This window comes from Tachyglossus aculeatus, unplaced genomic scaffold, assembly GCF_015852505.1.
Source record: "Tachyglossus aculeatus isolate mTacAcu1 unplaced genomic scaffold, mTacAcu1.pri scaffold_240_arrow_ctg1, whole genome shotgun sequence".
Taxonomy (NCBI): Eukaryota; Metazoa; Chordata; class Mammalia; order Monotremata; family Tachyglossidae; genus Tachyglossus; species Tachyglossus aculeatus.
In genome coordinates this window covers 43,902-71,835 of record NW_024044955.1, presented here as the reverse complement: position 1 = coordinate 71,835, position 27,934 = coordinate 43,902, and the positions used below count along the sequence as shown (strand labels likewise).

Genomic DNA, 27,934 nt, shown 5'->3' with positions numbered 1-27,934 from the left:
TGTTTTAGCACAACTGACTGTATATTATGATCTTCATCCTATTTTTGTTTTCATTTTATTCTGTTATCCATTTTACCATCCCCTTCTTATTCCAGGTTTACCTGTGTCATCCTTCCTCCTGCTCCACTGATTGTAAATAATTCATTCATTCATTCAATTGTATTTATTGAGCGCTTACTGTGTGCAGAGCACTGTACTAAGCGCTTGGGAAGTACAAGTTGGCAACATACAGTGGGCTCACAGTCTAGAAAGGGGAGACAGAGAACAAAACAAAACATACTAACAAAATAAAATAAACAGAATATGTACAAGTAAAATAAATAGAGTAATAAATACGTAAAAACATATATACATATGTACAGGTATATACTGGGGAGGAGACAGGTTGATCAGGTTGTCCCACGAGGGGCTCACAGGCTTAATCCCCATTTTACAGATGAGGTAACTGAGGCACAGAGAAGTTAAGTGACTTGTCCAGAGTCACACAGCTGACAAGCGGCGGAGCCAGGATTTGAACCCATGACCTCTGACTCCCAAGCCCAGGCTCTCTCCACTGAGCCACAAGAACAATTGCGGGGCTGAGGATGGGCACAGGGAGTTACAGGGTGGGGCGATGGTGGGAAGGCTGAGCAGCCGTGTGGCCTAGTGGATAGAGAATGTCCTGAGAGAAGGATCAGGGTTCTGATTCCGGCTTTACCGCTTGTCTGCTGTGTGACCTTGGGCAAGTCACTTAATTCTCTTTGGCTCAGCCCCCTCATCTGTCAAATAGGGAATAATAATAATAATAATAATGGCATTTATTAAGGACTTACTATGTGCCAAGCACTGTTCTAAGCGCTGGGGAGGTTACAAGGTGATCAGGTTGTCCGATGTGGGGCTCACAGTCTTCATCCCCATTTTCCAAATGAGGGAACTGAGGCCCAGAGAAATGAAGTGACTTGCCCAAAGTCACCCACTGCGGCCCAGAGAAGTGAAGTGACTTGCCCCAAGTCACACAGCTGACAGTTGGTGGAGCTCGGATTTGAACCCATGACCTCTGACTCCAAAGCCCGGGCTCTTTTCCACTGAGCCACGCTGCTTCTCAGTAAGACTGAATAAGCCTGTAAGTCCTACGTGGGACAGGGACTGTGTCCAATCTGATTAGTTTCTATCTAACCCAGTCACAAGACAAGAAAAAAAGTTGGGAAGGAGAGGAGGAAGTGTTGCCTTCCTCCTTATACAGACCCATTCTGGCTCCAGGCAGGGACGCCCCAGATTTCCCAGCAATTAGTAACCCTACTAATGGCTGATGGCTCCACTAGCCCACCCTGGCCACCCCCACCTCCTCACGAGGCTGGGCTTATTCATTCATTCAATCGTATTTATTGAGCGCTTACTGTGTGCAGAGCACTGGACCAAGCGCTTGGGAAGTCCAAGTTGGCAACACATAGAGACGGTCCCTACCCAACAGTGGGCTCACAGTCTAGAAGGAGGAGATGGAAAACAAAACAATAATGTATCTGCCTGGCTTCCACATTAGATTGTAAACTATCTTTCATGATAAGGACCATGTCTTTTACCTCTATTGCATTCAGCAACTGCTTTTCTTTGCCTCCCCATATTTCAGAAATACCAATTATATCAAACTCCTCCTATTTTCCAAAGGATTCACCACAGGAGATCTGCCCAGGGAGCCAAAAATACTGCTGGGGCTGTCCTTCTCCTGAGGTAGCTCTTACCTGGAATGTCCGTGCTGGCCCCTGACTCTGAGTGCAGGGGCTTCTATCATGTATTTGTCTCCTCTTGGCTGCAGGAATTGCCCTGCTCAGAGTTCCTAAGCAAGGCTGCTGCAAGCTGGTATCTTGTCTCCTCACCCACAAGGTAGTGTGGGAGGGATGGAGCTCGAGGCAGGACTATTTGCAGGAGCCTCTGGGCCCCTGGGACCACCATTCCAAAAGTCCCAAGCTCCTTGTTAGAAACAGTCCACTGCATATAGTAATCACTCGATATGTATGATTGATGAATTAAAAAACAAACAAACACTCAGTGCCTGATCTCTGTGCCAGCTCCTCTGGGCTATAATGGAGGTATTCAGATGCCTTATCCTGGTCCCCATCCAAGCTACCCATCAGACCGCTGTTTGTTGATTGCAGGTGGGGCTCTGGATGTAATGAGATTTGATGTCAAGTGCCTAATACAGTATACTTCATACAGTAGACAATAAATAGAAATGATGATTATGATGATAAGGATGATGTCAATGGCAACCAATACTCTCCATAACCTTTTTTTATCAGAGAAGAGACATAAGCTCACTGTGGACAGGGAATACATCCATTTTTTGTTATATTGTACTCTCCCAGGCGCTTCGTGCAGTGCTTTGCACACAGTAAGCGATCAATAAATACTATTGAATGAATGAATGAATTACATCATCATTATCTTCATGATCATCATAATCATGGTTTGTTTTTTTGTTTTTTGGTTCTTTATTAAGAAGCAGCGTGGCTTAGTGGCAAGAGCCCGGGCTCCGGAGAAAAGGTTGTGGGTTCTGATCCCAGTTCCATCACTTACCAACTGGGTGACTTTGGGCCAATCACTTCACTTCTCTGTGCCTCAGTTACCTCATCTGCAAAATGGGGATTAAGACAGTGAGCCCCACGTGGGACAACCTGATTACCTTGTATCTACTCCAGCGCTTAGAACAGTGCTTGGCACACAGTAAGCACTTAACATATACCATCATTATTAAGTGCTTACTATGTGTCAGACACTGTACTAAGCACTGGGCACTGTGGGCTGTTCTAAGCACTTGGTAAAATAAAACAGAAACGCAAGACACATTCCCTGCCCACAAGGAGTTTATACTCTACCATCTAAGCCATCGCTACATAGCAGCTGCTGAATGAATGCTTTCTTATGATGTTACGGCCAGGTGCATTGGAAGAATTAACTCAAGGAAAAGAATTGTATTCCAAAACTAGTTTCCATCAAGACAACATAGAATTCGTTGGAAAGGCTAAACTAGAATTGGACTACCAAGCCCAACTGGTAACAAATAAAGGGTCAGACAGGCTGGCATCACTGGCTATACTTTTAGGTAGTAACATCAGGGGCTTGAAGTTCTCAAGAAAACCAGATGTTCCCAGTACTTGCCAGAATTTAGGCAAACTAGCGATGTAAGATGCTTTACTAATGACTAGGAAACCAGAATAGAGGTTCCTCTATGAGTAGAAAAATTACAAGGCTAAAAGTGAGAAGACATGGCCCCAGTCCTGGCTCTTCTATTGTTTAAATATGTGACCTTGGGTAAGTCACCAAGTCTCTCTGTGCCTCAATTTCCCCCTTTGTTAAACTAGGCTAGTAACCTCTCCACCCAATCTCCATGGGGATGGGGTGAAGATAAAATGAGGTAATATGGAAGAAAGCCCATTCAATTCTTTGAAAGGTGCTGTGCACATCCTGAATGCTGTCATCTTCTAGACTCTAAACTCCATGTGGATAGGGAATATGTCTACCAAATCTCTTTCAAGCACTTAGTACAGTGCTTTGCTCTATAAATATCATTGACTGATTGATTGTGTGATGTTCCACATTGGTTTCAGAGGAGATTGGCTCCAGATTTGTACCAGGAAATTCTGCAGATGGCACATCATGTTGTAGCCACTGCAGAGGCACAGTACCACTTCTGCACTGCTCCCTATGGGGCTGATGAGCCAGGGGCAACCGAGGTGTTTCGCCATCATATACCCCAGGACTTTACTTCCCTCATCAAATCCATCCCAGCTAACAGGAGAACTCAAACTGCTTCACCCTCTCATTCTCTCATTAGGCAATACCTCTGGCTAGTGCTCCCCAAAAATGGGTATTCTGTGAAACCTCCCCCCTGCACCCGGAGGGGCATGGGAAGCATCCAGAAGGCTGGGGGAGGGTTGTTGCTAATGCACCCTCTCAGGGTTCAGCAGTGGGTTAGGGAAGAGAGCAAACTGCTTCAATAAACTCCCCAAAACAAGGTAATGGGCTCATGCCCAGACAGATTTCACAGATACCCCTCTTTATAGAAAAGAGACAATAACATATTTTCTCTCTCTATAAAAGTACCCAAGTCCTAGTCTTTATTCTCCTTTAGCAGGGAGTACATAATCAGAATGTATTCTGATACACTCACCCACTCTGAGAGCTCCGCCACTCACATGGCTTCAGCTATCAGGTCTCGGCAGATGATTCCCAAATTGCTTCTCTCTATCCGCTACTCCAAGCTAACCTTCTAACTGCTTCTAACTTCTTCTAGACTGTGAGCCCGTTGTTGGGTAGGGACCATCTCTATATGTTGCCAATTTGTACTTCCCAAGCACTTAGTACAGTGCTCTGCACACCGTAAGTGCTCAATGAATACAACTGAATGACTAATGAAAGTGTACAAATCCAAAGGCATAGGCAACACAGAAGGGAGAGAGAGCAGGGGAAATGAGGGCTTAGTCAGGGAAGGCCGCTTGGAGGAGATGTGATTTTAATAAGGCTTTGAAGGTGGGGAGGAGAGTGATTGTTTCTTGGATATGAAGGGGGAGCGATTTCCAGGCCAGAGGCAGGATGTGGGCAAGGAGTCGGTGGTGAGATAGAAAAGATAGAACTACAGTGCGTAGGTTGGTGTTGGACGAGCAAGTGAACGTGCTGGGTTGTAGTAGAAAATCAACAAGGTAAGAGAGGAGGGAACAAGATAATTTAGTGCTTTAAAGCTAATGGAAAGGAGTTTCCGTTTAATACGGAGGTGGATGGACAACTACTGGAGGTTCTTGCAGAATGGGGAAATATAAATTGAACAGTTTTTCTTTTTAGAAATATGTCCCAGGCAGCCTAGCAGAGTATTGAGTGGATTGAGGAAAGACAAGGGAACACTTAACAAGATACTGGTTTAAGCACTGACTAGCCTTTTCCAATAACTTAATCTGGGTGACCCCAATACTAGCAATATCCACTTATTTTTTTTCTCCCTGTGTAAAGCTTTTTGCATAACTTCTTCTGTGATCTCAACCCATGACACTCTTCAGGTTGGAGCAAGGAGGCAAAGAGAGAGCTGCCTTTGGCTCGTTTCCTTTTTCCCGGGCCTTCTAACAGCCCCCAGAGCCAGTTCTTCACCGGAATAGGCTGAGCTCCAGCCAGTGTCATCATCAAGTGAATAGGCTCCTCCGAGAGTGAATGACAGAGAATAGAAACCCACCTTTCATTTTGTGTGAGGGCCTGATCATGTGTCTGTCCATGGATCTCCTCTGGGAATCCGGAGATATCGGTTCTGGTGCCGGTTCTGCCTCCTGGGATTATGCTATCAGTAAGGATAGCTTCTGACCAAAAAAACAACCGAGGTTCATCTGAAAGGTAGACAGATCCAGCAGGTATCCTGAAATTAGTTGGTTATCGTGATTAGTGAACAGGTCAGTGGCTACCAAGGCAACCAACTGCGAAGCTATATCATTACAACGTAGCACAGGCACAGTGTCCAGGTCATTTTGGCTGTAAATCGAACCTGTTCATTTCCGAAAAAGCCTTTGTGAGCACAAGCAACACGGGTGTGTGAGTGGCACGGCACAAACCACTAGCACTGAAATAAACTCCTCTACACAGATTTAAAGTCCTGAAGTCTCAGGACCTAAGACTCAATAGGAGATTCTAACCACCACCAAGCCGATGACAACGAGGGTGACTAGGGACAGCCAGTGCACTTGACCCTAACAAGAATGGATTTTGACAAATGTGATCTGTTCTCAAAAATAGTGATCAATCTCACTCAAAAAGGATTCATGACTCAAAAGCTTGTTCCATCATATCCTGTTTCCTTCCAGGATGCAGCAGAATGAATCACAGTCTTTGCATGAAGAGAGTTTTCCCTCTGAACACATTTCTCAGAGCCTCTTTCATGTCTTTGTTCCTCAGGCTGTAGATGAAGGGGTTCAGCATGGGGTGACCACCATGTACATCACGGAGGCTATAGAGCTCTTCTGTGATGCTTGGGTAGATACGGGGCTGAGGTAGACCCAAAAACCAGAGCCGTAGAATAAGGAGACCCCTGATAGGTGAGAGCAGCAGGTGTTGAAGGCTTTATATCTTCCTTTGGCAGATGGGACTCTCATTATGGTGGTTATGATGCAGACATAAGAGCAAACGATACCAACAAAGGGAAAAATAGTCAATGTAACTGTCAGCACATATAGCAATACATCATTGATCAAAGTGTCTGTTCAGGAAAGCTTTAGGACCCGATTAGGCTCACAGAAAAAGTGAAGGATTTCATTGTCTGTAAAGAAAGATAACAGAACCACCACTAATGTGTGAACCAGGGCATCAAGGCCACTGACACTCCAGGACCCAGCAACCATCAGGGCACAGAGCCGTGGGTTCATGATGGTGGTGTAGTGGAGGGGGTGGCATATAGCCAGGTAGCGATCACAAGCCATCCCGATGAGGAGGAAATGGTCTAGAACTGCAAAGAGAAGGAAAAAAACACATTTGGGCCAGGCAGCCAGCATAGGATATGGATTTATCTTGGGTCTGGAGGTTGGCCAACATCTTAAGGATTATGGTAGATAATAAGCAGGCGTCGGCCAGGGAGAGGTTGATGAGGAAGAAATAAATGGGGGTGTGCAGCTGCGGGTCGGAGCCGATGGCCAGGATGATGAGCAGGTTCCCCAGGACCCAAGCAGGTACATCCAGAGGAACAGCCCGAAGAAGAGCTGCTGCTCCTCCCAGTCAAACAGTCTCAGGAGGAGGAATATAGGGAGGCTGATTTGGTTCCCCTTCACCATGGGGCCAGAGAATCTGCTGGGAGAGACATGGCAGGAGAATGACATGACAGATCTATCACATCCTGGTTCTGCCTCAACCTAGATTCTATGTGGTTTAATGTGTCTATGTGTGTGTGTGAGTGTGTGTTTTGGGCGGGGTTATCATGGGCAGAGTAATCAGTGGAGAGACCCTGTAACTCAACTTCAGACTACCCCAGCTCTATTGGAAAGGTAGTTAGGAGGCCTGGGGTCTGGCTTGACATCTCGTTCATCTGAAATTCTCCCACGCCCACCTTCCAGCCTTCCTGGGTTCCTGGGTCTGCCCTTCCTGGGCCTGTGTGTGTGCCAGCATAGGGTGAAGCAGATTCATTCAGTAGTGTTTATGGAGTACATACTGTGAGCAGAGTACTGTACTAAGCACTTGGAAATGCAATTCCACCCTACCCCCAAGCATAGCACTGGGCTCTCCCAGTCTGGCTGCTCACCATTCTCCATGGAACGACCCATTAGAGACTCGGAGCCCATCATCAGTGGCTCCTCAGGCTTCTCCTCACCCGACTGAAAAATCCCAGTTTCTTCAGACACTCCACTCCCAGACTTTCTTCCCCATCACTGTTCTCTCCTGGGTCTTCTCCAAAACCAGGATAAGAATTCGGTCACTGAGAATCATGAGTGATTTCTCTTGTTCTTTCCAAGATGTCCAATCCCCTAAATACCATTCATCCTGGTAGAGAAGCAGTGTGGCTTTGTGGAAAAAGCACGGAATTGGGAGTCACAGGTCATGGGTTCTAATCCTCACTCCACCACTTGTCAACTGTGTGACTTTGGGTAAGTCACTTAACTTCTCTGTGCCTCTCTTCCCTCACCTGTAAAATGGGGATTAAGACTGTGAACCCCACGTGGGACAACCTGATAACCTTGTATCTACCCCAGTGCTTAGAACAGTGCTTTGCACATAGTAAGTGCTTATCAAGTACCATCATCATTATTATTGTTATTATTGCCATTATCAGCAACTGCTCACAGATTTCACAGAATCTTGCACATAATAAGTGCTTAATAAATACCATCATTTATTATTCTTATTATTACAGTTAGCCATGAAGGAATTTTGTTTGGTTACCTGCTTTTTTTGGTTCTTACCTGGGCTTATAAAAGGGTCCTTTTTCACACCTTCTTGGCTTCACGTAAGCCACTCGTTTCTTTTTTTTTAACTCCCCCTGTCAGCTTTTTCCTCACTAAGGTCTATGTTTTGTAAAAAAATTTTTTAGAAATTCAATAGACCACGATTGTTAGTTTGTGGATTTCTTTCCAAGCAAGAATGTCAAATGTTCACAAGTCATTATCACTATGGCAGAGGGATTCTTCTATCTCCTGCACTAGGACTAACTGTCCAAGAAAAGAGTCATTTGTCCTCTGCAAAAACTCTAATTTAACTTCCTCCTTCCCTAGTCTCCAATGACCTTGTCATCTCCTTTGAGGTGAAATCGAAAGCATCAGACCTAACTTGCCCAAGACCCACCTTCAACCTCTATGATGCTCTTCTATCTCTCCTTCCACCCTCTCCTTCTTACCAGCTTTCAAGAGACAGTCTCCCACAGCCTTTCCAAATCTGTGCCTCTCTCTTGCCTCTCCCCCAACTGATTGATTCGTCACTCCCTTTCCCTTGCCCAGAATTCATTCTCCCTTCAACTCTCCCCAGCTTCATAGCTCTCCTGAAATCCCACTTCCTCTAGGATGTTGTCCCTGATTGAGGCCCACCATCCCAGCTCATGTTAGCTTAGCGTTAAACACCTAAGCGTTTATTAACTCACATGGAGCTTTCACTAACTTTCATTAGCACTATGTACTTCAAGAACCCCGCATGAAGGAAAGCTCACATTATAGTACTTCCATTATGTTCATCGCTTCCTTTACTGCATCTCATCGTATCCAGAGAAGATGTGTCTTTTGGGAAGAGTGTTCCCTAATTCGTTCAAAAACTGTGTTCTATCCAAAACATATAGGGAAGACATGTGTTTTAGCACAACTGACTGTATAGTATGATCTTCATCTTATTTTTGTTTTCATTTTGTTCTCATCCATTTTTCCATCCCCTTCTTATTCCAGTTTTCTCTGTGCCATCCTTCCTCCTACTCCACTGATTGTAAATAATGTGTCTGCCTGGCTTCTGCAGTAGATTGTAAACTCTTTCATGGTAAGGACCATGTCTTTTACCTCTGTTGCATTCAGCAACTGCTTTTCTTTGCTTCCCCATATTTCACAAATACCAATTATATCAAACTCCTCCTATTTTCCAAATAATTCACCACAGGAGACTTGCCCAGGGAACCAAAGATACTGCTGGGGCTGTCCTTCTCCTGAGGTAGCTCTTACCTGGACTGTCCGTGCCGGCCTCTGACTCTGAGTGCACGGGCTTCTGTCTTTTATTTGTCTCCTCTTGGCTGCAAGAATTGCCCTGCTCAGAATTCCTAAGCAAGGCTGTTGCAATCTGGAATCATGTCTCCTCACCCACAAGGTAGTGTGGGAGGAACAGGGATCGAGGAAAGACTATTTGCAGGAGTCTCTGGGCCCCTGGGACACTGTTCCACAAGTCCCAAGCTCCTTGTTAGAAACAATGCTCTGCATATAGTAAGCAATCGGTAGCTATGATTGACGAATTAAAAAACAAACAAACACTAAGTGTCTGATCTCTGTCCCAGCTCCTCTGGGCTATAATGGAGGGATTCAGATGCCTTTTCCTTGTCCCCATCCAGGCTACCCATCAGACCGCTGTTTGTTGATTGCAGGTGGGGCTCTGGATGTAATGAGATTTGATGTCAAGTGCCTAATACAGTATACTTCATATAGTAGACAATAAATAGCAATGATGATTATGATGGTAAGGATGATGTTAATGGCAACCGATAATCTCCATAACCTTCTTATCAGAGAAGAGACATAAGCACACTGTGGACAGGGAATATGTCCATTTATTGTTATATTGTACTCTCCCAAGTGCTTAGTGCAGTGCTTTGCACACAATAAGCGATCAATAAATACTACTGAATGAATGAATGAATTAGATCATCATTTTCTTCATGATCACCATCATTAAGTTTTGTTTTTTGTTTTTCCGGCCTTCATTAAGAAGCAGCGCGGCTTAGCAGCAGGAGCATGGAGGATTTTAATAAGGCTTTGAAGGTGGGGAGGATAGTGGTTGTTTCTTGGATATGAAGAGGGAGTGAATTCCAGGCCAGAGTCAGGATGTGGGCAATGGGTCAGTGGTGAGATAGACAAGATCGAAGTACGGTGAGTAGGTTGGTGTTGGACGAGCAAAGTGAACGTGCTGGGTTGTAGCAGGAAATCAACAACGTAAGAGAGGAGGGAATAAGGTAACAGTGCTTTAAAGCTAATGGAAAGGAGCTTCCATTTGATATGGAGGTGGATGGACAACTCCTGGAGGAACTTGAGGAATGGAGAAATATAAATTGAACAACTTTTTTTTTAGAACTATGTCCCAGGCAACCGAGCAGAGTATTGAGTGGAGTGAGGAAAGACAAGGGAGCACTTAACAAAATAAGGGCTTAAACACAGATTCGCCTTTTCCGATAAGCTGGATAACCCCAATACTAGCAACACCCACTGATTTATTTTTCTCCTTGTGGAAAGCGTTGTGCATAACTTCTTCTGTGATCTCAACCCATGACACTTTTCAGTTTGGAGCAAGGAGGCAAAGAGAGAGCTGCCTTTGGTTTGACTCAATTTTTCCCTGGCCTTCTAAACACCCCTTGGAGACAGCTCTTTGCTGGAATACGCAGAGCTCCACCCAGTGTCATCATCAAGTGAATAGGCTCCTCCAATAGTGAAAGACAGAGAATAGAAACCCACCTTTTATTTTTGTGTGAGGGCCTGATCATATGTCTGCTCTGGGAATCCAGAGACATGGGTTCTGGTGCCGGTTCTACCTCCTGGGATTATGCCATCACAAAGGATCTCTCTGACCTAAAAACACAACCGAGGGTGATCTGGAAGGTAGACAGATCCAGAAGGTATCCTGAAATTAGTTGGTTATCGTGATCAGTGAGCAGTGCAAGGCAACCACCTGAGAAGCTAGGACATTACAACTTAGCATAGGCACTGTGTCCTTGTCACTTTGGCCGTAAATTGAGCCTGCTCATTTCCAAAAAAATCTTTTTGAGCACAAGCAACAAGAGTGTGCAAGTGGCACGGCACAAACTGCTAGCACTAAAATTAACTCCTCTACACAAGTTTAAAGTCCTGAAGTCTCAGAACCTAGGACTCAATAGGAGACTCCATCCACCAACAAGCAGATGATAATGATGGTGACTGGCGACGGCCAGTGCACTTGACCCTAACAAGAATGGATTTTGACAAATGCATTCTGTTCTCAAAAATGGTGATCTGTCTCACTCAAAGAGGATTCGTGACTCAAAACCTTGTTCCATCAGATCCTGCTTCCTTCCAGGACACAGCAAAGTGAATCACAGTCTGCATGAAGACAGATTTCCCTCTGATCACATTTCTCAGAGCCTCTTTCATGTCTCTGTTCCTCAGGCTGTAGATGAAGGGGTTCAGCATGGGGGTGACCACCATGTACATCACGGAGGCTATCGAGCCTTTCCGTGATGCTTGGGTAGATACGGGACTGAGGTAGACCCCTAAACCAGTGCCATAGAATAAGGAGACCACTGATAGATGTGAGCAACAGGTGTTGAAAGCTTTATATCTTCCTTTGGCAGATGGGACTCTCAGTATGGTGGTTATGATGCGGGTGTAAGAGAAAATGATACCGAAAAAGGGAATAATACCCAACATAACATTCAGCACATACAGCAATACATCATTGATCAAAGTGTCTGTGCAGGAAAGCTTTAGGACCCGATTAAACTCACAGAAAAAGTGAAGTATTTCGTTGTCTTTACAGAAAGATAATGGAACCACCAATAATGTGTGAACCAGGGCATCAAGGCTACTGACACTCCAGGACCCAGCAACCATGAGTGCACAGAGGCGTGCGTTCATGGTGGTGGTGTAGTGGAGGGGGGGGCATATAGCCACGTAGCGATCACAAGCCATCCCGATGAGGAGGAAATGGTCTAGACCTACAAAGAGAAGGAAAAAAAACATTTGGGCCAGGCAGCCAGCATACGATATGGATTTATCTTGGGTCTGGAGGTTGGCCAACATCTTGGGGATTGTGTTAGATAATAGACAGGCATCAGCCAGGGAGAGGTTTATGAGGAAGAAGTACATGGGGGTGTGCAGGTGCGGGTCGGAGCCGACGGCCAGGACGATGAGTAGGTTCCCCAGGACCCCAAGCAGGTACATCCAGAGGAACAGCCCGAAGAAGAGCTGCCGTTGCTCCACCCAGTCAAACAGTCCCAGGAGGAGGAATTCCGAGACGCTGGTTTGGTTCCCCTTCACCATGGGGCCAGAAAATCTTCTGGGAGAGACATGGCAGGAGAATGAGATGACAGATCAATCACATACTGATTCTGCCTCAACCTACATTCTATGAGGTTTAATGTGTGCGTGTATGTGTGTGTGTGTGTGTGTGTGTGTGTGTGTGTGTGTATTGGAGGGGAGGGAGGTTAACATGGGCAGAGTAAACAGAGGAGATGCCCTGTCGCTCGACTTCAGACCGCCCCAGCTCTATTGGAAAGGTGGTTAGGAGGCCTGGGGTCTGGCTGGAGATCTCGTTCAACTGAAATTCTCCCACTCCCACTCTCCAGCCTTCCTGGGGTCCTGGGTCTGCCCTTCCTGGGCCTGTGTGTGTGCCAGCACAGGGTGAAGTGGATTCATTCGATAGCAATGATTGAGCGCTTACTGTGTGCAGAGCACTGTACTAAGCACTTGGAAATGCAATTTCGCCCTACCCCCAGGCATAGCACTGGGCTCTCCCAGTCTGGCTGCTCCACATTCTCCATGGAACGCCCCATCAGGGACTCGGAGCCCATCATCAGTGGCCCTCAGGCTTCTCCTCACCCGAATGAAAAAAACCAGTTTCTTCAGACACTCCACTCCCAGACTTTCTTCCCCTTCACTGTTCTCTCCTGGGCCTTCTCCAAATCCCGGATAAGAACTCGGTCACTGAGAATCATGAGTGATTTCTCTTGTTTTTTCCAAGATGTCCAATCCCCTAAATACCATTCATCCTGGTAGAGAAGCAGTGTGGCTTTGTGAAAAAAGCACAGACTTGGGAATCACAGGTCATGGGTTCTAATCCTCACACCACCACTTGTCAACTGTGTGACTTTGAGCAATTCACTTAACTTCTCTGTGCCTCTCTTCCCTCATCTGTAAAATGGGAATTAAGACTGTGAGCCCTACATGGCACAACCTGATAACCTTATATCTACCCCAATGCTTAGAACAGTGCTTTGCACATAGTAAGTGTTTATCAAGTACCATCATCATTATTATTGTTATTATTGCCATTATCAACAATGGCTCACAGATTTCACAGAATCTGGAAGATAATAAGCGCTTAATAAATACCATCATTTGTTGTTCTTATTATTGCAGTTAGTCATGAAGGAATTTTGTTTGGTTACCTGCTTTTTTTGGTTCTTACCTGGGCTTATAAAAGGGTGCTTTTGAACACCTTCCCGGCTTCGAGTAAATCACTCCTTTTTTTTTTTTTTAACTCCCCCTGTCAGCTATTTCCTCACTAAGGTCTATGTTTTGTAAATTTTTTTTAGAAATTCAACAGCCCACGATAGTTTGTGGATTTCTTTCCAAGCAAGAATGTCAAATGTTCACAAGTCATAATCACTATGGCAGAGCGATTCTTCTATCCCCTGCACTAGGTCCAGCACACGATTCATAATAGAATTCCATGTGTAATTTTTCTATGTTTTTTCTAGGACTAACTGTCCCAGAAAAGAGTCATTTGCCCTATCCAAAAACTCTAATTTCACTTCCTCCTTCCCTAATCTCCGATGACCTTGTCAACTCCTTTGCTGGTGAAATTGAAAGCATCAGACCTAACTTGTCCAAGATCCACCTTCAACCTCCATGATGCTCTTCTATCTCTACTTCCACCCTCTCCTTCTTCACAGCTTTCAAGAGAAAGTCTCCCACAGCTTTTCCAAATCTGTGCCTCTCTCTTGCCTCTCCCTTTACTGATTGATTCCTCACCCCCTTTCCCTTGCCCAGAACTCATTCTCCCTTCAACTTTCCCCAGCTTCATAGCTCTCCTGAAATCCCTCTTCCTCCAGGATGTTGTCCCTGATTGAGGCTCACCATCCCAGCTCATGTCATCTTAGCATACAACTAAGCATTTATTAACTCACAAACAGCTTTCACTAACTTTCATTAGCACTATGTACTTGAAGAACCCCACATGAAAGAAAAATCACATTATAGTACTTCCATTATGTTCATCACTTCCTATACTGCTTCTCTTCTTATCCAGAGAAGATGTGTGTTTTTGGAAGACTCTTCGCTAATTCTTCCAAAAACTGTATTCTAACTGAAACATATAGTGAAGACGTGTATTAGCACAACTGACTGTATATTATGATCTTCATCCTATTTTTGTTTTCATTTTATTTTCTTATCCATTTTTCCATCCCCTTCTTATTCCAGTTTTATTTGTGTAATCCTTCCTCCTACTCCACTGATTGTAAATAATGTATCTGCCTGTCTTCCACATGAGATTATAAACTCTTTCACGGTAAGGACCATGTTTTTTACCTCTATTGCATTCACACAGTAAGCGCTCAATGAATACGATTGATTGATTGATTCACCAACTGTTTTTCTTTTCTTCCCCATACTTCAGAAATACCAATTATATCAAACTCCTCCTGTTTTCCAAAGGATTCACCGAAGGAGACTTGTCCAGGGAGCCAAAGATGCTGCTGGGGCTGTCCTTCCCCTGAGGTAGCTCTTACCTGGAATGCCCGGCTGACCTCTGACTCTGAGTGCAGGGGCTTCTATCTTTCATTTGTCTCCTCTTGGCTGCAGGAATTGCCCTACTCAGAGTTCCTAAGCAAGGCTGTTGCAGGCTGGAATCATGCCTCCTCACCCACAAGGTAGTGTGGGAGGGAGCGGGCTCAAGGCAAGCCTATTTGCAGGAGTCTCTGGGCCCCTGGGACACCGTTCCACAAGTCCCAAGCTCCTTGTTAGAAACAGTGCTCTGCGTATAGTAAGCACTCGATAGGTATGATTGATGAATTAAAAAACAAACAAACACTAAGTGTCTGATCTCTGTCCCAGCTCCTCTGGGCTATAATGGAGGGATTCAGATGCCTTTTCCTGGTCCCCATCCAGGCTACCCAACAGACCGCTGTTTGTTGATTGCAGGTGGGGCTCTGGATGTAATGAGATTTGATGTCAAGTGCCTAATACAGTATACTTCATACAGTAGAAAATAAATAGCAATGATGATTATGATGATAAGGATGATGTCAATGGCAACCGATAATCTCCATAACCTTCTTATCAGAGAAGAGACATAAGGACACTGTGGACAGGGAATATGTCCATTTATTGTTACATTGTACTCTCCCAAGTGCTTACTGCAGTGCTTTGCACACAATAAGCGATCAATAAATACTACTGAATGAATGAATGAATTAGATCATCATTATCTTCATGATCATCATCAGTAAGTTTTGTTTTTTTGCTTTTCTGGCCTTCATTAAAAAGGAGCACGGGCTCAGGAGTCAGAGGTTGTGGGTTCTGATCCCAGCTCTGCCACTTACCAACTGGGTGACTTTGGGCCAATCACTTCACTTCTCTGTGCCTCAGTTACCTCATCTGTAAAATGGGGATTAAGTCTGTGAGCCCCACGTGGGACAACCTGATTAACTTGTATCTACCCCAGCACTTAGAACAGTGCTTGGCACACAGTAAGCATTTAACAAATACCATCATCATTAAGTGCTTACTATGCGTCAGACATTGTTCTAAGCACTGGGCACTGTGTGTTGTTCTAAGCACTTGGGAAAATAAAACAGAAATGCAAGACACATTCCCTGCCCACAAGGAGCTTATACTCTACCATCTGAGCCATCGCTACATAGCAGCTTCTCAATGAATGCTTTCTAATTATGTTAATGCCATGTGCATTGGAAGAACGTACTCAGGGAAAACAATTGTATTCCATAACTAGTTTCCATCAAGACGACATAGAATTTGTTGAAAAGACTAAACAAGAATTGGACTACCAAGCCCAACTGGTAACAGATAAAGGGTCAGACAAGCTATCTTCCAAGCTGACATGACTGGCTCTACTTTAAGGCAGTAACGTCAGGGACTTGAAGTTCTCAAGACAGCCAGATGTTCCCAGTTACTTGCCAGAATTTAGGTATACTAGCCATGTAAGATGCTTTGCTAATGACTAGGAAACCAGAATAGAGTTTCCTCTGTGAGTAGAAAGATTACAAGGCTAAAAGTGAGAAGACATGGCCCTAGTCCTGGCTCTTCTATTGTTTAAATGTGTGACCTTGGGTAAGTCACCGAGCCTCTCTGTGCCTCAATTTCCCCTTTTGTTAAGCTAGGCTTGTAACCTCTCCTCCCTATCTCCATGGGGATGGGGTGAAGATAAAATGAGGTAATATGAAAGAAAGCCCATTCAACTCTTCGAACGACGCTGTGCACATCCTGAATATTATCATCTTCTAAACTCTAAACTCCATGTGGATGGGGAATATGTCTACCAAATCTCTTTCAAGCACTTAGTACAGTGATTTGCTCTATAAATATCATTGACTGATTGATTGTGTGATGTTCCACATTGGTTTCAGAGGAGATTGGCTCCAGATTTGGACCAGAAATTATGCAGATGGCACATCATGTTGTAGCCACTGTGGAGACACAGTACCACTTCTGCCCTGCTCCCTATGGGGCTGATGAGCCGGAGCAACTGACATACTTCACCTTCATCTTCCCCAGGACTTTACTTCCCTCAGCAAAACCATCCCAGCTGACAGGAGAACTCAAACTGCTTCACCCTCTCATTCTCTCATTAGGCAATACCTCTGGCTAGTGCTCCCCAAAAATGAGTATTCTGTGAAACCTCCCCCAGCACCTCCAGAGGCACAGGAAGCATCCAGAAGGCTGGGGGAAGGTTCTTGCTAACCTACCCTCTCGGGGCTCAGCGGTGGGTTAGGAAAGAGAGCCAATTGCTTCAATAACCTCCCCAAAACAAGGTAATGGGCTCATGCCCTGAAAGATTTCACAGATACCCCTCTTTATAGAAAAGAGACAAAAACATATTTTCTCTCTATATAAAAGTACCCAAGGCCTAGTCTTTATTCTCATTGAGCAGGGAGTACATAATCAGAATGCAACCCCCTTTGCAGGACAGGGACTGTATCCGATGTGATTGAATTGTATGTACCCGAGGGCTTAGTACAGTGCTTGGAACATAGTAAGTGCTCAGCAAATACCATGATTATAGGCAATTTATATTTCAATCAATCAGTCATATTTATTGAGTGTCTACTGTGTGCAGACTAGACTGTGAGCCCGTTGTTGGGAAGGGACCATCTCCATTCATTGCCAACTTGTACTTCCCAAGTGCTTAGTACAGTGCTCTGCACTGTACTACCGCTCTGTGGTTACTGTGTACTACTGTGGTTAGTACAGTACTACCACTGTACTAATCACCCCTTTGTGAGGCCTGATCACTTCCTCTACTTGAGTCTACGTCCTCAAAAGGAGCAAGCTGTACCGTAGAATTTCTGACAGATGTAGTCTCCCATTGTGGAGAGTGGGGGGGAAAAAAGGAAAGATCCATCTGGAAAAAAGAGGCAACAGGTCCTTTCCATCCTTTCCCACTAGCCACCAGAGCCCAGATACATCCTAGACCTGGGAGTCTTCCAGGTTTAACCCCCATCCAGATGGGCCCAAAACGGCTATTGGCAACCCCAGCCTCTTCTGGGAGGGGCAGTGATAGATCCAACTCGGTCCAAGAGAGCCCTTGTCAAAGCATTGGCTCAAGGGTGACCAAAACCATCATCATCATCAATCGTATTTATTGAGCGCTTACTATGTGCAGAGCACTGTACTAGGTGCTTGGGAAGTACAAATTGGCAACATATAGAGACAGTCCCTACCCAACAGTGGGCTCAAAGTCTAAAACCACTCACAGTAACTCCAGGGGTCTCCTTGGAGAGATTGCTTGGAAATGTTTCTCCAGGGCCAAAACGGGTCACATTCAGAGCTGAGCCTCTGCCAACTTTCTGGTCTTGCGGCTCCAAAGATTAAGCCAAGCTAGCTCTCTTCCTCCCTTCAAAGCCCTACTGAGAGCTCACCTCCTCCAGGAGGCCTTCTCAAACTGAGCCCCCTCCTTCCTCTCCCCCTCCTCCCCATCCCCCCCGCCTTACCTCCTTCCCCTCCCCACAGCACCTGTATATATGTATATATGCTTCTATGTATTTATTACTCCTTTTTATTTGTACATATTTATTCTATTTGTTTTGTTCTCTGTCTCCCCCTTCTAGACTGTGAGCCCACTGTTGGGTAGGGACCGTCTCTATATGTTGCCAACTTGTACTTCCCAAGTGCTTAGTACAGTGCTCTGCACACAGTAAGCGCTCAATAAATACGATTGAATGAATGAATGAATGAATGAATAATAAAAGTGTACAAATCCAAAGGCAGAGGCAACACAGAAGGGAAAGGGAGCAGGGGACAGCCAGTGCACTTGACCCTAACAAGAATGGATTTTGACAAATGTGTTCTGTTCTCAAAAATGGTGATCTGTCTCACTCAAAGAGGATTCATGACTCAAAACCTTGTTCCATCAGATCCTGCTTCCTTCCAGGACGCAGCAGAATGAATCACAGTCTTTGCATGAAGACAGTTTTCCCTCTGAACACATTTCTCAGAGCCTCTTTCATGTCTTTGTTTCTCAGGCTGTAGATGAAGGGGTTCAGCATGGGGGTGACCACCGTGTGCATCCCGGAGGCTATCAAGACCTTCCGTGATGCTTGGGTAGATACGTGGCTGAGGTAGACCCCTAAACCCGTGCCGTAGAATAAGGAGACCCCTGATAGATGTGAGCAACAGGTGTTGAAACCTTTATATCTTCCTTTGGCAGATGGGACTCTCAGTATGGTGGTTTTGATGCGGGTGTAAGAGAAAATGATACCCACAAAGGGAAAAATAGCCAATATAACTCTCAGCACATACAGCAATACATCATTGATCAAAGTGTCTGTGCAGGAAAGCTTTAGGACCCGGTTAGGCTCACAGAAAAAGTGAAGGATTTCATTGTCTGTACAGAAAGATAGCGGAACCACCAATAAAGTGTGAATCAGGGCAACAAGGCCACTGACACTCCAGGACCCAGCAACCATCAGGGCACAGAGCCGTGGGTTCATGATGGTGGTGTAGTGGAGAGGGTGGCATATAGCCAGGTAGCGATCATAAGACATCCCGGTGAGGAGGAAATGGTCTAGACCTACAAAGAAAAGGAAAAAAAAAAACATTTGGGCCAGGCAGCCAGCATAGGATATGGATTTATCTTGGGTCTGGAGGTTGGCCAACATCTTGGGAATCATGGTAGATAATATACAGGCATCAGCCAGGGAGAGGTTGATGAGGAAGAAGTACATGGGGGTGTGCAGGTGCGGGTCGGAGCCGACGGCCAGGGCAATGAGCAGGTTCCCCGGGATCCCAAGCAGGTACACCCAGAGGAACAGCCCGAAGAAGAGCTGCCACTGCTCCACCCAGTCAAACAGTCCCATGAGGAGGAATATCGAGACGATGGTTTGGTTCCCCTTTGCCATGGGGCCAGAGAATCTGCTGGGAGAGACATGGCAGAAGAATGAAATGACAGATCAATCACATCCAGTTTCTGCCTCACCCTTTATTCTATGTGGTTTAATGTGTATATGTGTGTGTGTGTGTGTGTGTGTGTGTGTGTGTGTGTGTGTGTTTATGGGGGAGGGAGGTTAACATGGGCAGAATAAACAGTGGAGAGACCCCATCACTCGATATCAGACCACCCCAGCTCTATTGGAAAGGTGGTTAGGAGGCCTGGGGTCTGGCTGGACATCTCGTTCATCTGAAATTCTCCCACTCCCACTCTACAGCCTTCCTGGGGTCCTGGGTCTGCCCTTCCTGGGCCTGTGTGTGTGCCAGTACAGGGTGAAGCAAATTCATTCGATAGCATTTACTGAGCGCTTACTGTGTGCAGAGCACTGTACTAAGCACTTGGAAATGCAATTCAACCCTACCCCCAGGCGTAGCACTGGGCTATCCCAGTCTGGCTGCTCCGCATTCTCCATGGAAAACCCCATCAGAGACTCGGAGCCCACCATCAGTGGTCCCTCAAGCCTCTCCTCACCCAAATGAAAAAATCCCAGTTTCTTCAGACACTCCACTCCCAGATACTCTTCACTATCACTGTTCTCTCCTGGGCCTTCTCCAAATCCAGGATATGAACTCGGTCACTGAGAATCATGAGTGATTTCTCTTGTTCTTTCTATGATTTCCAATCCCCTAAATACCATTCATCCTAGTAGAGAAGCAGCATGACTTTGTGGAAAAAGCACGGACTTGGGAGTCACAGGTCATGGGCTCTAATCCTCACTCCACCACTTGTCAACTGTGTGACTTTGGGCAAGTAACTTAACTTCTCTGTGCCTCTGTTCCCTCATCTGTAAAATGGGGATTAAGACTGTGAGACCCACGTGGGGACAACCTGATAACCTTGTATCTACCCCAGTGTTTAGAACAGTGCTATGCACATAGTAAGTGCTTATCAAGTACCATCATCATTATTATCGTTATTATTGCCATTATCAACGACGGATTCACAGAATCTGGCACACAATAAACGCTTAATAAATACCATCATTTATTATTCTTATTATTCTAGTTAGCCATGAAGGAATTTTGTTTGGTTACCTGCTTTTGTTGGTTCTTACCTGGGCTTATAAAAGGGTGCTTTTTAACACCTTCCCGGCTTCGAGTAAGTCACTCCTTTTTTTTTTAACTCCCCCTGTCAGCTTTTTCCTCACTAAGGTCTATGTCTTGTAATTATTTTTAGAAATTTAGTAGACCACGATTCTTAATCTGTGGATTTCTTTCCAAGCAAGAATGTCAAATGTTCACAAGTCATGATCACTATGGCAGAGTGATTCTTCTATCGCCTGCACTAGGACTAACTGTCCCAGAAAAGAGTCATTTGCCATCTCCAAAAACTCTAATTTCACTTCCTCCTTCTCTAATCACCAATGACTTTGTCATCTCCTTTGTTGGTGAAATCGAAAGCATCAGACCTAACTTGCCCAAGACCCACCTTCAACCTCTATGATGCTCTTCTATCTCTCCTTCCACCCTCTCCTTCTTACCAGCTTTCAAGAGAAAGTCTCACACAGCCTTTCCAAATCTGTGCCACTCTCTTGCCTCTCCCCCAACTGATTGATTCCTCACTCCCTTTCCATGGCCCAGAATTCATTCTCCCTTTAACGCTCCCCAGCTTCATAGTTCTACTGAAATCCCACTTCCTCCAGGATGTTGTCCCTGATTGAGGCCCACCATCCCAGCTCATGTTATCTTAGCACACACCTAAGCATTTATTAACTCACATGGAGCTTTCACTAACTTTCATTAGCACTATGTACTTGAAGGACCCCGCATGAAGGAAAACTCACATTATAATACTTCCATTATGTTCATCGCGTCCTTTACTGAATCTCATCGAATCCAGAGAAGAGGTGTCTTTTGGGAAGAGTGTTCCCTAATTCGTTCAAAAACTGTGTTCTATTCAAAACAAATAGTGAAGACATGTGTTTTAGCACAACTGACTGTATAGTATGATCTTCATCTTATTTTTGTTTTCATTTTATTCTCATCCATTTTTCCATCCCCTTCTTATTCCAGTTTTATCTGTGTCATCCTTCCTCCTACTCCACTGATTGTAAATAATGTATCTGCCTGGCTTCTGCAATAGATTGTAAACTCTTTCATGGTAAGGACCATGTCTTTTACCTCTATTGCATTCAGCAACTGCTTTTCTTTGCTTCCCCATATTTCACAAATACCAATTATATCAAACTCCTCCTATTTTCCAAATAATTCACCACAGGAGACTTGCCCAGGGAACCAAAGATACTGCTGGGGCTGTCCTTCTCCTGAGGTAGCTCTTACCTGGACTGTCCGTGCCGGCCTCTGACTCTGAGTGCACTGGCCTCTGTCTTTTATTTATCTCCTCTTTGCTGCAAGAATTGCCCTGCTCAGAGTTCCTAAGCAAGGCTGTTGCAATCTGGAATCATGTCTCCTCGTCCACAAGGTAGTGTGGGAGGGAGCAGGCTCGATGCAAGACTATTTGCAGGAGTCTCTGGGCCCCTGGGACACCGCTGCACAAGTCCCAAGCTCCTTGTTAGAAACAGTGCTCTGCATATAGTAAGCACTCGATAGGTATGATTGATGAATTTAAAAACAAACAAACACTAAGTGCCTGATCTCTGTCCCAGCTCCTCTGGGCTATAATGGAGGGATTCAGATGCCTTATGCTGGCCCCATCCAGGCTACCCATCAGACCGCTGTTTGTTGATTGCAGGTGGGGCTCTGGATGTAATGAGATTTGATGTCAAGTGCCTAATACAGTATACTTCATACAGTAGACAATAAATAGCAATGATGATTATGATGATAAGGATGATATCAATGGCAACCGATAATCTCCATAACCTTCTTGTCAGAGAAGAGACATAAGCTCACGTGGACAGGGAATATGTCCATTTATTGTTATATTGTACTCTCCAAAGCGCTTAGTAATGTGCTTTGCACACAGTAAGCGATCAATAAATACTATTGAATGAATGAATGAATTAGATTATCATCATCTTCATGATCATCATCATTAAGTTTTGTTTTTTGTTTTTCGAGTCTTTATTAAGAAGCAGCGTGGCTTAGCAGCAGGAGCACGGGCTCCGGAGAAAAGGTTGTGGGTTCTGATCCCAGCTCCACCACTTACCAACTGGGTGATTTTGGGCCAATCACTTCACTTCTCTGTGCCTCAGTTACCTCATCTGTAAAATGGGGATTAAGACTGTGAGCGCCACGTGGGACAACCTGATTACCTTGTATCTACCCCAGCGCTTAGAACAGTGCTTGACACACAGTAAGCACTTAACAAATGCCATCATCATTAAGTGCTTACTGTGTGTTAGGCATTGTACTAAGCACTGGGCACTGTGCGCTGTTCTAAGCACTTGGGAAAATAAAACAGAAATGCAAGACACATTCCCTGCCCACAAGTAGTTTATACTCTACCATCTAAGCCATCGCTACATAGCAGCTTCTGAATGAATGCTTTCTTATGATGTTAAGGCCAGGTTTATTGGAAGCATTAACTCAAGGAAAAGAATTGTATTCCAAAACTAGTTTCCATCAAGACAATGTAGAATTTGTTGAAAAGACTAAACTAGAATTGGACTACCAAGCCCAACTGGTAACAAATAAAGGGTCAGACAAGCTATCTTCCAAGCTGACATGACTGGCTATACTTTTAGGTAGTAACATCAGGGACTTGAACTTCTCAAGACAGCCAGATGTTCCCAGTACTTGCCAGAATTTAGGCAAACTAGCGATGTAAGATGCTTTACTAATGACTGCCGCCATAGACGCCCGGGACTCCGTTCCCGAGAGGCCCGCCCGCCATCACACCGCGAGGCCTTGCTGCTCCCGGAAGGATCCTCTCCTCAGAGCGCCGCCATAGACGCCCGGGACTCCGTTCCCGAGAGGCCCGCCCGCCCGCCCGCCCGCCATCACACCGCGAGACGCCCGGGACTCCGTTCCCGAGAGGCCCGCCCGCCATCACACCGCGAGGTCTTGCTGCTCCCGGAAGGATCCTCTCCTCAGAGCGCTGCCATAGACGCTCGGGACTCCGTTCCCGAGAGGCCCGCCCGCCATCACACCGCGAGGCCTTGCTGCTCCCGGAAGGATCCTCTCCTCTGAGCGCCGCCATAGACGCCCGGGACTCCGTTCCCGAGAGGCCCGCCATCACACCGCGAGACGCCCGGGACTCCGTTCCCGAGAGGCCCGCCCGCCATCACACGGCGCGGCCTTGCTGCTCCCGGAAGGTTCCTCTCCTCAGAGCGCGCCGCTATAGACGCCCGGGACTCCGTTCCCGAGAGGCCCGCCCGCCCGCCATCACACCGCGCGGCCTTGCCGCTCCCGGAAGGCTCCTCTCCTCAGAGCGCCGCCATTGACGCCCGGGACTCCGTTCCCGAGAGGCCCGGCCGCCCACCCTCCCGCCATCTCAGCGCCCCCACGGACGCCCCCCCCCTGCTTCCACCCCCCCCACTTAGGAGACCTTCCGTAAAGTGCCCCTCATCCCCCCCCCCTTCCCGGTCCGGTCCTGACTGACTCTCCCCCCGCCCCCAGGTAAAAAGCCCTTGTTAGCACCTTGTTAGCACCATGTTAGCACCATGTTACATGTTAATTAACGACAACCTCTTTCACACCTCTTCAGCCCTCCCATGCTAGTTGACTGTTCGCTCCCCTCCCCAGGTATCTCTGGTCCCTGACCCCCCTTAACTGGCCCACCCTACTCCAGCTCTTAGTAGTTTGTATCTGCTCTCTGTGGCATCATTGTCTGCCAATTCTATTATTGCCATAGCATATTGATTGCTCAACTACACCCTGTGATGCCATCGCCTACTTTTATCATTGCTACTGTTTTATTGCTTCTGCATCTCAATTGTTAACCCCCCGCGGTACTGTCACTCGCCCTGCTGACCTCACCATGAACTTTCAGTTCCCTTGCTCCCAACTGCCATTCCCATTTCTCACCTTCTCCTTCCCCTCTCCCACCCAGCTGTTTCCCTCCCTCTCACCCACCAAGACCGCTCCCCCTCAACCCCTACCAAGGATTCCTCTGTACCAGCGCAGGTCCTCCGCTTCTCCCTCCCGGCCCCCCCCCTCCCCTTCTCCCCGCCCCCCACCCCATCCCAGTTCTCCTTTCCCATCGCCACCCCCTTCCCACTCTCCCCGCCCAGGCCCCCGCCAACTCATCCCAATCCAAACACTCCCCACCCCACGCACCCTTCCCCCTCCCTCCCCACCCTCGACAGCTGATGCCAAGTGTGGCCTCTGGAAGCCCCGCTCCGTTTTAAGTAAGATCCCTTTCATCCTGGACCTTTTCCTTTCCAGTTCTCTACTCCTCCTCGCCCTAACTGAAACATGGCTGTCGCCGGACGACACGGTCTCTTCTGCTGCTCTCTGCAGTGCAGGCCTCTTCTTCTCCCACTCCCCCAGACTCACCGGAAAAGGAGGAGGTGTCGGTTTCCTTCTCGCCCCCCAATGTCGCTTTCGCACTATCCCTCCTCCCCCTTCCCTTTCCTTCCCTTCCTTTGAAGCCCACATTATTCGCCTCTACCACCCCCTCCAGATTCTTGTAGCCGTCATCTACCGCCCTCCGGGCCCCACTTCCAACTTCTTTAACGACTTTGACCCCTTCCTCACCTTCCTTCTCTCCTTCTCCATGCCCACTCTGATCCTCGGAGACTTCAATATCCACATGGATATCCCTAACGACTCCTCTGCCGCCCGCCTTCTATCTCTCCTTGACGCTGCCAACCTCTTCCTCCACCCCACCTCACCCACTCACCAACTTGGTCATACCCTCGACCTCATCATCTCCTACCGCTGCACTGTGTCCACCCTCACCAACTCTGTGATCCCTCTCTCTGATCATGATCTTCTCACCTGCCTCCTCACTCACACTCCTTTCCCCTGTAAATCCGTATTACTCCCTCACAGAGATCTCCACTCTCTGGACCCCACCCATCTTTCGGAGCGCCTCACACCCCACCTCGCCGCCCTCTCCTCTCTACCCAGTCTTGATGATCAGATTACTGCTCTCAACTCTACCCTTTCTACTCAGCTAGACTCGCTCGCTCCCCTTTCCCTTCGCCACTCTCGCACCACTAACCCACAGCCCTGGATCACTGCCACTGTCCGCCTCCTTCGCTCTTATGCTCGAGCTGCTGAACGCTGCTGGCGAAAGTCTAAACACCATGCCAACCTCGTTCACTTCAAGTTTATCCTTTCCTGCCTTAACTCAGCCCTCTCTTCTGCCAGACAAAACTATTTCTCCTCCCTTATTGACACCCATGCCCATCACCCCCCGCCAGCTCTTCCTGTACATTCAACTCCCTTCTCAGGCCCCCGGTTCCTCCCCCTCCTCCTTCCCTCACCCCCAACGATCTGGCCTCCTACTTCATTAACAAAATTAAATCCATCAGGTCCGACCTCCCCAAAGTCTCTTCCCCCCTTTCTCCAACCCCCCGGCTCTCAACACTCTCTGCTACTCTCCCATCCTTCCCAGCGGTATCCTCAGAGGAACTCTCCTCCCTCCTCTCAAGTGCTACTCCGGCCACCTGTGCTTCTGACCCCATTCCCTCTCGTCTTATGAAATCTCTCGCTCCATCGCTTCTCCCCTCCTTAACTTCCATCTTCAACCGCTCACTCTCCACTGGTTCCTTCCCTTCTGCCTTCAAACATGCCCATGTCTCTCCCATCCTAAAGAAACCCTCTCTTGACCCCACCTCACCTTCTAGTTATCGCCCCATATCCCTCCTACCATTCCTTTCCAAACTCCTTGAACGAGTTGTCTACACGCGCTGCCTAGAATTCCTCAACAACAACTCTCTCCTCGACCCCCTCCAGTCTGGCTTCCGTCCCCTTCATTCCACGGAAACTGCCCTCTCAAAGGTCACCAATGACCCCCTGCTTGCCAAATCCAACGGCTCATACTCTGTCCTAATCCTCCTCGACCTCTCAGCTGCCTTTGACACTGTGGACCACCCCCTTCTCCTCAACACGTTATCTGACCTTGGCTTCACAGACTCCGTCCTCTCCTGGTTCTCCTCTTATCTCTCCGGTCGTTCTTTCTCAGTCTCTTTTGCAGGCTCCTCCTCCCCCTCCCATCCTCTTACTGTGGGGGTTCCCCAAGGTTCAGTGCTTGGTCCCCTTCTGTTCTCAATCTACACTCACTCCCTTGGTGACCTCATTCGCTCCCACGGCTTCAACTATCATCTCTACGCTGATGACACCCAGATCTACATCTCTGCCCCTGCTCTCTCCCCCTCCCTCCAGGCTCGCATCTCCTCCTGCCTTCAGGACATCTCCATCTGGATGTCCGCCCGCCACCTAAAGCTCAACATGTCGAAGACTGAGCTCCTTGTCTTCCCTCCCAAACCTTGTCCTCTCCCTGACTTTCCCATCTCTGTTGACGGCACTACCATCCTTCCCGTCTCACAAGCCCGCAACCTTGGTGTCATCCTCGACTCCTGCTCTCTCATTCACCCCTCACATCCAAGCCGTCACCAAAACCTGCCGGTCTCAGCTCCTGCAACATTGCCAAGATCCGCCCTTTCCTCTCCATCCAAACCGCTACCCTGCTAATTCAAGCTCTCATCCTATCCCGTCTGGACTACTGCACTAGCCTTCTCTCTGATCTCCCATCCTCGTGTCTCTCTCCACTTCAATCCATACTTCATGCTGCTGCCCGGATTATCTTTGTCCAGAAACGCTCTGGACATATTACTCCCCTCCTCAAAAACCTCCAATGGCTACCGATCAATCTGCGCATCAGGCAGAAACTCCTCACCCTGGGCTTCAAGGCTCTCCATCACCTCGCCCCCTCCTACCTCACCTCCCTTCTCTCCTTCTACTGCCCAGCCTGCACCCTCCGCTCCTCCACCACTAATCTCCTCACTGCACCTCGCTCTCGCCTGTCCCGCCATCGACCCCCGGCCCACGTCATCCCCCGGGCCTGGAATGCCCTCCCTCTGCCCATCCGCCAAGCTAGCTCACTTCCTCCCTTCAAGGCCCTGCTGAGAGCTCACCTCCTCCAGGAGGCCTTCCCAGACTGAGCCCCTTCTTTCCTCTCCCCCTCGTCCCCCTCTCCATCCCCCCGTCTTACCTCCTTCCCTTCCCCACAGCACCTGTATATATGTATATATGGTTGTACATATTTATTACTCTATTTATTTATTTATTTATTTATTTTACTTGTACATTTCTATCCTACTTATTTTATTTTGTTGGTATGTTTGGTTCTGTTCTCTGTCTCCCCCTTTTAGACTGTGAGCCCACTGTTGGGTAGGGACTGTCTCTATGTGATGCCAATTTGTACTTCCCAAGCGCTTAGTACAGTGCTCTGCACATAGTAAGCGCTCAATAAATACGATTGATTGATT

General features: G+C 47.0%; 1 protein-coding gene across 1 annotated transcript; it reads right to left on the bottom strand.

Moving 5' to 3' along the window:
- Nucleotides 1-11,186: 11,186 nt before the first annotated feature.
- Nucleotides 11,187-12,185, bottom strand: LOC119923753 (olfactory receptor 7G3-like). Its single transcript, XM_038743017.1, has one exon. It carries the CDS (start codon nt 12,183-12,185, stop codon nt 11,187-11,189), a length of 999 nt encoding a protein of 332 aa, XP_038598945.1.
- Between the last annotated feature and the right edge of the window lie 15,749 nt (nt 12,186-27,934).